Source organism: Momordica charantia, assembly GCF_013281855.1.
Source record: "Momordica charantia cultivar OHB3-1 chromosome 4 unlocalized genomic scaffold, Mcharantia_2.0 BLBB01000004.1, whole genome shotgun sequence".
Lineage (NCBI taxonomy): Eukaryota > Viridiplantae > Streptophyta > Magnoliopsida > Cucurbitales > Cucurbitaceae > Momordica > Momordica charantia.
Window position 1 is genome coordinate 12,782,033 of NW_028275162.1, and position 13,582 is coordinate 12,795,614.

Sequence of the window (13,582 nt, forward strand, 5' to 3'; positions counted from 1 at the left end):
ATATTCAACAACGTACAACACAAATGAAATTCTCCTTTGAATGATCCTATTATAGGCCTAGAACAGGCCTAGAACATTCGTGATTAGAGTTAGCTTGTTCATTTTTCTTAACTACCCAAAGCATTTTTCTTTAAAATAACTATCTTATGGAGAGTTATCACTCTCCAATTCTCATGCTCGTGAAAAATTTTAGTCTACCTTCTCCACTTTGTTCTTTGGTTCCAAAATCGAGATCCAAGTTAAAGAATCTCTATATGGGGATATTCGCAGAAAGAATTACCAATTTTTTAATTTATTTTAATTATTTTTAGAATTTCAAAAATAAAAAGTCTAATAAATATATTAATTACTTTTAGAATTGTTACTTACTAGTATAAATAATTAGCTTAAAAAAATATTTAGTATTTTATTCCCAATTTACTAAATACATTAATAAAATATATATTAATTATTTAAAAAATTGGATCAAGGACGAGGTTGGGACAAGCATTTACTATTTTTAGAGTGGGAACCCGACCCAGCAGAAATTTTTGTCATCTCTAATGTAGATACATGAAAATACAGATTTAGGGAGATGTAAATAAACTTTTTAAAGAGAAATTTTAGAGAGATAGAAAAAAAAATTTAGAAAAAAAATTAGTAAAAGAAAAGTTAAAGACAAAAAGAGAAAAATTTTAGGAAAAAATAAAAGTAAAATTGAAAGGAAAATATAGGTTAAAGAAAAAAAATTATAGTGAGAAAAAAGTTAGAAATAAAAACAATATTTGAAATATATTTTTAGAGAAAATAAATAAAGAAATAAAAATAATGAAAGAAAATTGAACGAGAAAAGAAGATATAATTTAAGAAGAAAATAGATTAGGATGAGAAAGAAAAGTTATGAAAAATAAAATTTTAGAGAGAAGTTTGGAAAAATATTAAAGTCTTAAAAGAAAAAAATGAGAGTCATCTTTTAGAAAATAAAAATAGGTAACAATGAAAATTTTAGAGGGTGAAAAATAATAATAAATATTTAAAATATTAAAACTTTAGAGATAGAAAAATAAATCTTTAAGAAAGAAATTTAGGGAGAAATTTATTTTTATAGTGAGAAAGAAATTTGCTAGAGATAATTATGCCAAAAAGAAAAAAAAAAGTTTAGTATTTAAAGAAAAAATGAAAATTTGAGAAGTAGAAATCTATTTTTAAAAACTATTTTTGTTTTTCCAAATTTAGATAGAATTTTAAAATTATTTTTTAAAAACTAAAAACAACAAACAAAAATGGAAGGTTCTCTTATTGATTAATTAATTTACTATGTGTAATTAATTGAAAACTTTGTATAAGATCGATTTAATTTAATTTTTTTTTGATATCATAACATCGATTTAAATGATTATTTTGTGTTTCAAAAAAGAAACATAAACTTATTATTAGGATCAATAAGTTATTATTTCTTCATCAAACATTTGAAATAAAACCCTAATATATATCGTAAAACCCTAATCCTTTATCCCCACTCAGCCGCCTCTCTCACACCCTCACCTCTCCCTCTCGATTTTTTCTTATCTCCCTCCGCCGGACCACTGACGCCGAACGCCAGCTCCCGCCGCCGTCGGTCTGTTCAGGTTCGATTCCGCCGCCTTCAAGTTCGATTTCCCCATTATATATAGATTGTAAATTTGCATAAATTCTCTGGGTTCCAGTTTCTTTTTTCAATTTAATCTTTCTTTCTGATTCGAGCTCACCGAGTTGGCATCAGTGCCAAATTTTGTTTATATTAATCATTTAAAGAGGTTGTCTTGCCTCTCATCTCAGAGCTCACCTCTCAGCCTCACTCTTACGCTTCACCCATCTCCTCTTTATTTCTGCAGTGGTAAAGCAGGTAGCAAAGTTATCTGTAGCGATAAAAGATGCCCAAGTCGAAGCGTGATAGACCAGGTCTGTTTCGATCAGTTTTCATATCTATGCATTGTTACCCTGCCGCTGAATACAAGTAAAGCAAGAAGTTGAATCTGTCGCACTTTATTCATGTGTGAAATTACCCTTATTATGTCGCTTATTTTCTATACGTTAAGAATTAATTTCTATCTCATATGGGTTTACTGTGTTGTAAACATAGAACACTAGCTCTTTGAGTGGATTTCGAAATTGAGTTGAAACTCCTAGTTCCCCCTCTGCCAATTCATTCCGTTTTTAGCAGTGTAGAAAGGGATTTACGAGGAACTAAATTATATATTGAGCCTTAAGCGACATTCATACAGCTTGCGTGAATGAAGCTTTAGGCTATTGTAAACCAGATGATGCTAGGAATTAATTTTTTTGACAATAAATCAGGAAATTTGTGTGAACATAGCTCAACAGTGGCTAAAAGTTTCTATTTATGTTGCAAAAATGTATGGTTGGTTACAGCTTGTGGCCTCAGATTATGTCATTCATAAAAGAATGAAGAATAGGGTTAGTAGGCCAGGAAATGCTTGTAAACAGTAACCAAATAAAAATAACAGTAAACCAAGGAAACATTGATAACTAGCTATGTTAATCCCTCTCCAACTTGAGGTTGTAGTGTAGGAACCACTTCAAGTTGTCCTTGAAAGAGTTGTAGTTGTTAGATGGTAGTTTCTTAGTTCTACTAATTGCTATCCGTCGTTAGATGACATGCAACTCATTTCAAGTTCCTTTTATATAATCTTGCCTCTTATGAAATGAAGTTCACTCTCAAGGTGCTTGGTTCACTAGGTTGCCTGCAAGTGCATCCGCACTTGTGTTGTTACATCATGTAATAGGACTTGAACCTAAAGCTATATACTTTTTGGTTTTCATAGGACAACCCCATAATCCTACAAAAGAGGGGAACTCTTAGGATTTTAATAACCTAGGTAGGTTGAACTTAGACCCTCAAGGTCGCTTCCAGTTTTCAGACGGTTTATGCAAGCTAAAGTTAAATCGTGAGTTAATATCTTTTCTGGCTTAATTTATTGACGCTTAAAGATGATGTTTGGTGGTACTGTTTAGGTTCTAAGATGATATTGATATCCCTTCACCAGCTAGAGAGGTTATCCACTAGTTCCTTCTAATGAGGTGGTCTCTCATATATATAGCACCTCTCCTGGTGGTTCAGATAAAGATTTCCTAATGAAATTTTCTCTCTTGCTCGATGTTGAGCTCCATAGTACTTTTCTAAGGCTCTTCAAATTTCTGGTAATGTGAAATGTGTTACTTCAGCAAATTATTCAAGAGTGAGGAATTTGTAGAGGCGTCCTAATAGGAGGAGTTCATTTGAGTACCACCCTATTGTGGCTTGGGTGGCTGTCTTGAACTAGGCAGAGTTGTATATAACCCTCAAGCTTGTTTCCTCTAATGGTAGGAGTGGCTGTAGTCTGCCCTACCAGATATTTTCAGCCTAGTTTGATGGAAGAAGCATTTTGGTTTAAGGTGTATCCAAGCAGTTGCTGAGGTGACAGTTTCTATTAATATGCAAAACGTGGAGTTGCTTACAACCTAGGGATCATGCTGACTAAAGTTATGGTGTTTATTACCTGAGATTAATTACATTTAGATAAGAATAAAAAATAGAGTTATGTGGCTAATGAATATTGTTAAACAGAGACCAAACAATATACCAGGAAGATTTAACAACTAGCTTTAACAGTAGAAAGATGTAAAAGTTTGTTCTTTTAATTCAAGGTTCTTGTTAAATTATGGGTCGTTTGTACGAGGTAATTTCTAGTCAAAGTTCTGTATGGGCTTGAGGCAATTTAAGAAATTAAAGGACTAGTGGTGGTAGTATTCAGTTTTAAACTTGTGTGGTGTCTTGAACTTTAAAGAAAGAGGAGGAATCTGAACAACTTAGTTCATTGCAGATTAGAGTTTTGACTAATTGGTTGGTGGGATTAAATGCAGTTACTTTATCGAAGACCAAGAAGAAAGGAAGAGAGCATAAGAAATCAATGGTGGATTTAATTAGGCAGGCTGTGGAAAATTACAACTCAATTTATGTTTTCACTGTTGAGAACATGAGAAACCTCAAGTTCAAGGAACTCAGGGAGCAGCTAAAGTCAACTAGCAGGCAAGTTGTGCTGTATTTTCTGTTTTTTTTTTTTTATAATTATATATTTGCTGCATCATTCCAAATATTTATTAGTGATGAAAATGTTACTTCCTTTATTTTTTTCATTGGCTTCTTGGAAGCACGAGGAAAGATGAAAATAATGAATAGCATGTTTTAGCAGGAAAGATGAAAACATGTGGTGTGGTTGCCTTTATGACTGAAGAATCTATTTTAGCAGGTTAATCGTAACAGCATTGCAGTATCACACACTTAATTAGTATTTGTTTCTATTGTTACAGAGGAACCTTCACCCCTTGTTTTAAAAAGTGTGTTTCAGTCAATAAAAGGGTTTATGACCTTCATCACCTTGTGCTTCGTGTGGTCTCACCTGGGGATGCAGCTTGTGTATATGTGGGCCCCTTTATAATATATTGTTCTCTCTATATTTTCCTTCATTAAGGCATCAGTGTTATGAAAATCATATTACCCGATCTTTGAAAATATTCTCTAGCTGTACGTTATTGTATTAGCTATTAGGCCTTTAATGCCTGTTTCCTTTTTAAAGAGGCCAGTCGGTCATAAATTTGGGATATTCTATTTGGGAAACTTGTTTCGTACAATTTATGTTTGGATAACGACATTGAGTGGCATCTTGAGATGTCATGCATGACTTGTCTATTTCTCTAATTAAATGATGCGGTTTGACCTGACTGAACAGTTTACAAAAGGTTCTTCAATTGATATATTTTTTTTGTGTACAGATTGTTTTTTGGAGCAAACAAAGTCATGCAAGTTTCTCTTGGCCGAACTGTTTCTGATGAAATTCGACCGGGCCTTCACAAGATTTCTAAGGTGAAACTCTTTTTCTGTGTTGTATTTAGTTCAAGTGTTCTTTTTGCTTTAGTAAGTAACATCCAATCTTCTACATTCTTTTAGCTTCTGCATGGAAATACTGGACTTTGTTTCACGAACTTACCAAAAGAAGAGGTTGAGAGGTAAATCAGACATGGTCTACTTTTTAAACATTGGCAAGCTCTGCTGAAAGTGATAATTTGTTAGGTTGCTAGTTGCTTTTTCAATTTAAATGCCTACTTAAAAGTTAATTCATTATTTATTCTATTTCTAGTTTAAACTGAAGAATAGGATAAATTGTGCTCAATAAATAACTGTGAATACAAAATTCTGAAACCTCATTTATGAAAGATGTGTTAATAAATGACAATTATCTTTGGCGTCAAGACGGCGCAAAAAAAAAAAAAGTTTTTTGCTTTGAGGTTGAACTCTATAAATCTTACAGAAATTTAAATTGGTATGTCGGTGTCTTCAGGTCAAAACAATAATTCCCAAATTAATAATATCACATGGTTATGACTATTGTTGTGTGGGAAATTCAATAGGAAGTCGTACAACCCGTTACTGGAACGTGAACGCAATTTTCATTTTTTAGTATGTCAAACAGCATAATGGAAAATGATGGGGGATATGCTTTGTGTTTAGAGTAATGCTCGAATTAGGTTGGTACTTTAATGTTGTGTTCTACAGGTTATTTAATGAGTATGAGGATTATGATTATGCAAGGACTGGAAGCACAGCCACAGAAAAGGTTTTGCCCCTTTGTACACATGATCTTCATGGGAGTTTGTTATAAAATTGATTGTGCAGTGATTCATTATTTAGATATCATTTGTGTTAATAATGAAATATGGATGAAATGAAGTTGAATTTGATTTGATATCATTTAGGTCGAGCTTAAGGAAGGTCCTCTAGAGCAGTTTAGCCATGAGATGGAGCCTTCTCTACGGAAGCTGGGGATGCCCGTTCGTTTGAACAAGGGTGAGAAAATGCGCTTTCTGCTTGCAAGCACCTGCACTACCTGTGGCTGTAATAAATAAAATGTTGGTCATAAATTAGAATTAATTGTTGAGGAATTGGAACTTGAATTGGTGCAGGTGTTGTGGAGCTTGTATCGGACTTTGTTGTTTGTGAAGAGGGCAAGGCTCTATCACCAGAGTCAGCAGGCATACTGGTTTGTAGCAATTTTAGGTGTTCTTGACCCTTTTTCAAAACACTAGTGCATTATTTCCAAGCATGCAAACATGAAAGTTTTTAGTGTGAAGTACTGAAAAGTGTGGCTTGTGAAATTTTGGTTGCAGCGTGCGTTGGGGATAAGGATGGCTAGTTTTCGCCTGAATTTGGTGTGTAGATGGAGCCCTGGGGACTTTCAACTTTACATCGAGGGACTCGATAATTCCGACGTTGAATCTGCCTAGATCTCCTAATTCATTTCATAGTTATAATATGATTTCTTTTTTCTTTTAAACGATTGTAGAAATTTTGCTCGAATCCTCCATTTTGTTGTCTTGGTTTAGTGAGGATGAACGAATGTAATTATGAGTTTGTAGATTTACATTTGTATTGCTATCCAATGGTTAGACTCTGTGTTCTTCAAAGATAAGATAATATTCTCTTTCTTTTTTAGTTTCCGGGTAGGTTTGAACACTGCTTTTTGGTTGAAATATTGAGCTTGGCTTATGTTGACTAATATAAGATGGTATTATTGTAAAAATGATAATTCCTCACATTGGTCTTTCCATTACATACTTGTGTATATTTTGGTATTCTAGACCACAACTACTTCGCATAATTTTGTTCTTATTGGAAGTATAATGTAAAATTGAATACAAACTTAGTAAGTTCTCCAATACTGTTGGCTAATCCCATATTGAAGTAATGCAATAATTACCGTGGTGCTCTTGGAGTTGTAAATGTAGTAGGTGTTTCGAATTTGCAAATATAGCAAAAATGAATAATTTGTCCAATTCAAATATGTTCATGAAAAGATTGAAATAGCCTTTTGAAGTGCTTGTCAGTATATGAGTGATACATTTTATATATATATATCATTGATAGATATCTATAATATTAATGTTGGTAGGCGTCTATTAGTAATATATCATTAGTGTATCGTCTATCAATGATATACATCTATTAGTAGTATATTATGAATGTCTATCGTATATCATTGATAGATGTAAATAAAAAATATACAAAGATTAAAAAAATGTGTGAAAATAAATATTCAAATCTCCCACCTACCTTAGGAATTAGCTTATATTATTTAGAACTATTATAGGGCTCATCTGGTAACCTTTTTGTTTCTTGTTTCTCATTTCCAATTTTTGAAAAACATAAGTATTTGGTAATTCTTCATATTTCTTATTTATCATCTTAAAGAATCGTTTCCAAGAAATCACAATTTTGAAAACAACTAAATCAAATTTCTTGTTTATTGTTCTTTTCAAAAGAATTCTTCTATCATTTTTTTACTTATAAATTCATAGTAAATATAACATAAAAATTTTGAATATTTAATTTGAAAGATTAATTTTCATATAAAACTTTCACTTTTTGTAATTTAAAATTTAAGATAACACGAAACAAGAAATGATTACCAAATATGTTTTTGTTTATTTTTTCAATAAAAAGGAAATATAGGTACATTACCAAATGAGTCATTAAATAAATACGAGATCAGTTATATAAATGTAAATTTCTAAAATATCTCTTACTAGTATCATCTTGATTTGTGCATTGATTTTCCATAAATCATACTTTTTTTAGTACATTGTGGAGGTGAGATTCGAACTCACGATCTTTTAGTTGGAGATAGATATCTTCATCAGTTGAATTATACTAAGGTTGGCTCATAAATCACATTTTTTCCATTTAATTTTTGAGGAAAAAGAAAAAAATAAATTCCATCAAACCCATGAATCAAGCTTCCACTTCTCTGGTGGCAGTTTTTTTTTTTGGGTTGTTTGTTTTTTCACTTTCACTCTCAATTTCTAGTATTAGTTTAGAGAGTTTTCTTTTTTCCCTTTTTTTTTCATTTGAAAGAGTGTTGACGATTATTTTTTTATCTTTTATTTGATGGTTATGTTGCAAAATATTATTTGTTATATTACTAGACAATTTTTTCCCTCTCCCCTTGAGATAGAGGAAATAGAGATATTAGTATAATGTATGAACTTTATAATTTTACATTTAACATAATGATATTAGTATATGGTCTATAATTTAATAGTTAATATTTTCTATGTCTATTTAAAGTTTTAATATAATGACAATTATTGTTTGGGTAATTAGAAAACCACGAATAAATAAAAGTGCTATTTCGAAAAAAAAAAGAATAAATAAAAGTGAAATCTAATTTGATTAATATTAACTTTATATATTAATAATATCCTAGTATGGTGAATAAATTTTAATAAAGCAAATGGTTTAGCGCTTGCTTTCTCATATTTATTTGTTATATTTTTCACTTTTTCTAAAAATAAAAAATTTAAGAAACACTTTTATTTCTAATTTAAAAAATTAACCTTACTAATCATAAATATCAAAATAAATTACACAAGGACACGTTATAAAAATATGGGAAAATACATTTCTGGTACTTGAGGTTTGAACTATGTTTCTATTTAGTCCTTGAAGTTTTAAAAGATAAACTTTTGATCCTTGAAATTTACAAAATGATTCTAAATGTTATTAAAGTGAGTTGACTTTACATCATGTTGAATGTACTCTTAAATGCTGATGTGACTTGATGACTTGTGAATTTCTTTATATATCATGTGACAAATGTGTAAATGAGTTGGAAAATTGGAAAACGTAAATTTTTAAAGTGGTAAAAGTTAAAATTAAAACTTAAAAAAAAAAAAGACAACGAAAAAACTAAACTTAAAATTAAAACTAAAAGAAAAGACAAAACTAACTCTGAAGATTTCTCCTCACGTATGACTCCTCAAATCCCTCCTTTCCTTTCATCTTTGCTTCTGCACTAAGGAAGTTATGATTCTGCTAACGTATGCCCCAAACTTTATTATTGGACCGAATTGTTGCAGCTTTTGCTCTAGCTTATTGCGATTGAACCTGGAACTTGCGACTGAGCCTAAAACCTTTGACTCTTCCTTTCTTAAATGTGAAGGTGACGATTGAACGCCAGGAGATGGGTTATTCGAAACATATTTGATTTGTTTTTCTTAGTGTTATATTTCCTTAAGAGTATTTAATATATTCTCATTCGTGGATTTGTTGTTGTTACTATCTTTTTTTCTAAATAACATTTAAATTGTAGAAGTTGAAATATCTTTTAATTCCCTCGTTATCGGCATCAAGATTAGCTTCAACTCTTTTTTTTTTTTTTTAGATATTCAAGCATAAGCTCGATTGTTTGCTTTGTTTTTTGTTTTGTCAGCTGTTTATTAGTTATTTTCTTGAATATGATAACTATATCGTGTTTAATCCACAATTTTTTTTCTAGCATGGATAGCGTCGATCTTATATTCCAATTTCCATTGTAACAGTCTTGTAGCAGAGAACTTTGACTATGTTGGGGGGATTCAAACCATGTTGAGTGTTGATTGAGATATGTTGTCAATTATTGAGTTGAATAATTTGACACAAGAGAACGTATTGAACATTAATAGCTATTGGTATCTTAAGCTTGGTCTAGAACTATCTTGTGGTTTAAATCTGCTCAATCATGATAACTAGATTCTATATATAGTAAACCAGATTCGCGAGAACAAGACGTTACATATCTATGTTAAACATAATCCAAATGAAGAGATAAAACTATTATGTCGGTATCCCACTTTCTCCTCTCAAGTATCTAGTGAAAGCTCTGTCGATTTACCTAAAGATGATATAGTTTCGGATGGGTCAAGTGAGTCGTCAACCATTGAAATGAATTTGTTTGGAGATTTAAATGATGGGATAGTAATTCAACTTATGTTTAATCTTCGAATTTGAAATCTCCATATCTATTTGAGAATGAGGAAGAGATGCATAGCTATCCTGTATTTAGGACAAAGACATTTGCAAGCTGTTGCATTTCAAGTAGGAATGTCTCATTTAGTACTAAGGAGGTACTGAAGGAAGCTATCAAAGAATCTGTTGTGAAAGATATTTATAGTGTAAAAATGATTAAGAATGGTAAAGTATGAGTGAAAGTTATTTGCATTGGTGGGTGTAGTTGGAAATTGCATTCCATAGTGATCCCTAGTGAGCTCACATTTCAAGTAAAAACATACTTTGGTGATCACACTTGTCATCCTGAGTTCCATAATAGAAATGTGAACTCTCTTCATGGGTAGCATATAAATTTTTAGTTCGATTTAAATCAAATCCTAACATGAAATTAAATGAGATTCAAGAACTTGTTAAAGTAGACTTTAGAGTTAACATTTCAAAAAGTCAATTAGCTAGAGTAAGGAGAAAGGCCACAAAAAGTTTTGAATGACTCACTAGTTGAGCAATATAGGAGTTTGCGAGATTATTGTGAAGAACTTATTCGGTCCAATGAGGAGAGTACAGTCAAGGTTGATAATGCGATAGGCTTGACGATGTGAGTGGCCCTATATTCATGACTATATACGTGCTTCAAAGCGTGGAAAGATGGATTTGTCTATTGTAGACTATTTATTTGTTTAGATGCATGTCACTTGAAGGATACATGTTAGGGCCAATTAATGTCTGCAATCGGAGTTAGACGACAACTCCATTTATCCAATTACTTGGGCTGTTGTGGAGGCAGAGACAAAGGATAGTTGGATTTGATTTCTGTAGTTGCTCAAGATGACGTCAGACCATTTCAGTCTAAAGAGATCACTTTCATATCAGACCAACAAAAGGTATTATATCATTTACTCTTTTAACTATATTGGCTATGTGTAATGTCTATATTTTTATGTTGTTTGTTAATTATGTGTTGTTTTAACAATTTTTAACAGGATTTAGTTCCAACATTCGATGATTTCTTTCCAAATGTGAACCAAAAATTTTGTGCTAGATATTTGTATGCTAACTTTCAAAAGATGTAAGGGATTACATCTTAAGAATTGTTTTTGGAATGCTTCAATAAATACCACAAGGAAATAATTTGATTGGTCAAAGCACTCTTTTGAAACCAAGCTTAAGTGTGATATAGTATTAGAATATTTTGTCTCGATGTTTTAACTCCCTTGTATTAGAAGTTATTGATAAGCCTATAATTCAAATGTTTGAAATAAAAGAAAAATGGTTACGACATAACTCACTAAGAAATTTACAGCATATTCTAGTCTTGAAGGGGAAATAGGAGCTAAGATTCGAAAGAATTTGGATGAAGCGAACCATGTCTCTAAAACTTGTATACCTAAATGATGTGGAGATATGTTATTTGAGGTTGAAGTCTGCAATGAACAATATAATGTTGACATAGATAATAAAAAATATAATTGTAGAAAGTGAGATTTGACTGGAATGCCCTAATGTTGTTCAATGCACACTATATTTGAAAAAACCGTCGGAAGAGTTAGTGCGTAACTGTCTGATCCAATCTATTTCTGCAGCAATGGCGGCAAGGGCTTTGTATTCAACCTCTGTAGAACTTCTGGAAACTGTTGTTTGTTTCTTGGCTCCCCATGAAATAGGATTACTCCCTCAGAAAACAACATACCTAGAGGTAGAACGCCAATCCAGTGAATCGCCAGCCCAGTCAGAGTCCCAATAAGCAAGAAGTCTTAGGGGATCAGAAGTACTTTTGCGAAATAATATGCCATGACGTTTAGCAGCCACCAAATGAGCTTCATGAGGACTATGCATAAATTGAAAGGGCTTGCTTATAGCAAAGGCAATATCCAGCCGGCTGAAAGTAAGATAATGAAGAGCACCTGTAAGAGCTCTATAATTTCGAGAATCATCAGTAGAGCAAAGGATCCTCGAATCAGTAGAAGAGACTAAAGCCAAAGGTGTAGAGCAAGACTTTGCACTGGTCATACCAAAACGATGAAGCACATCTTTAGTATACTTGGATTGATGCACAAACAGGCCATTAACAGTAGAAGAGATCTCCAAACCAAGGAAGTACTTTAAAGATTCCATATCAGTCATATCAAAACAGCATTGCAGCTAGGAAATGAGATCAGAAACGTAAGATGAATGAGGACCAGTGCCAATAATGTCATCAACGTATAACAATAGGTAAGTCATCAAACCATTAGCCTTGCGAACAAATAGAGACGAATCAGCTTGAGAAGCCTCAAAACCAAGTGTTAACAAGTAGGAGGTAAAACATTCAAACCAAGCACGAGGTGCTTGTTTAAGTCCATATAATGATTTGATGAGTTTGAAAACCAAGGTGGGTCGAAGGGGATCAACAAATCCTTGTGGCTGCTGCATGTATACCTCTTCTTGCAATTCTTCATGTAAGAATGCATTTTTAACATCAAGTTGGCGTAAAGACCAGCCATATTGAGCTGCCAAAGAAAGGATAATACGGACAGTTGGCTTTTTAACGATAGGGCTAAATGTTTCATCATAGTCAATGCCCTCTTCTTGATGGTAACCCTTAGCTACAAGACGTGCCTTGTACCGAGCAACACTACCATCAGGATGTCTCTTAATCCTATAAACCCATTTACACCCAATAGCCTTTTTATCAGCGGGCAACTCAGTCAAACACCAAGTATTTTGTTGGAATAAGGCTTGAAACTCTTCAGACATAGCTTGACACCAAACAGGAATTGTAAAGGCCTTGGTAAAAGAAGATGGTTCATCAGTAGTATCAGAAAAAGAGCTAACAGCAACCATAAACAATTTCTTCTTTGAAATCCCTGACTTACTCCGTGTTTGCATGCTATGAACATTCTAAGAAGCAATAGGGGCAACAATAGGCTCAGACATAACATGTAGAGAACTAGTAGGAGGTGCAGTAGTATTAGAACTAATATCAGGAGCATGTGGTGCAAGCTGAGATTCAAGTCCAGACTCAGGAACATCCGGGTAAGAATGAGGAACAGTGTAAAAAGGAGGAGGTAGAATCGAAAACAACAAAGCAATTATTTCAACACATAATTGGTGAACGGAAAGAAGATTAGATGAAATAGTTGGAACATGAAGAAGGTTGCAAAGTTTTAGAGAAGAGGTAGAGGTATGAAGAATACCACTGCCTATGTGGGCAATTGGCAATGACTGACCACTACCTACTCCAATCTGTTCATCACCCGAATATTTAGAAGCAGTACTAAGTTAGCCCAAATATGCAGTGACATGAGCATTGCACCCTGAATCAGTAAGCCACGAGGGATTAGAGGATGCAAGAGTGGCATAGTTGTGATTAGCCACCATTACTGCCAACTGAACAAGAGGATGATGCCCTTGGAAGCTGTAATTCATTATATTAAAGCAATCCAATGTAGAGTGACCAGTTTTCAGGCAAATCTGACAAACAATCCTTGAAGAGAAACCTTCTTGAGATGATTTGCCAGTAGGAGCAAGAGGGAGAAGACCTCGACCTCGTCCAACATTAGTAGAATAATTGCCAGTCGGAGCAAAATTAGGAGATTTCGTCTTAGAAAAGCGATTCTTACCAAAAGCACGACCACGTCCCACATTGGGATTGAAATTCTAATTCCAAGAGGTCATAGAACTTGCAGCCAATAGAGCAGTAGGAGAAGCGAAAACTTCATCACGTTTATTCTGCTTTTCAGTAGCTGCTTCTTCTGAGACGAG

The 13,582-nt window shown here is 33.0% G+C and overlaps 1 protein-coding gene across 1 annotated transcript; it reads left to right on the top strand.

The window, feature by feature from the left end:
- The first annotated feature begins 1,449 nt into the window (after positions 1–1,449).
- On the top strand, positions 1,450–6,508 carry LOC111024162 (Ribosomal protein L10 family protein). Its single transcript, XM_022301778.2, has 9 exons — positions 1,450–1,607; positions 1,854–1,920; positions 3,883–4,048; positions 4,792–4,882; positions 4,967–5,025; positions 5,573–5,633; positions 5,773–5,863; positions 5,980–6,056; positions 6,184–6,508. Exons 2-9 carry the CDS (start codon positions 1,893–1,895, stop codon positions 6,298–6,300), a joined length of 690 nt encoding a protein of 229 aa, XP_022157470.1. The 5' UTR covers positions 1,450–1,607; positions 1,854–1,892; the 3' UTR covers positions 6,301–6,508.
- The last annotated feature ends 7,074 nt before the right edge of the window (positions 6,509–13,582 follow it).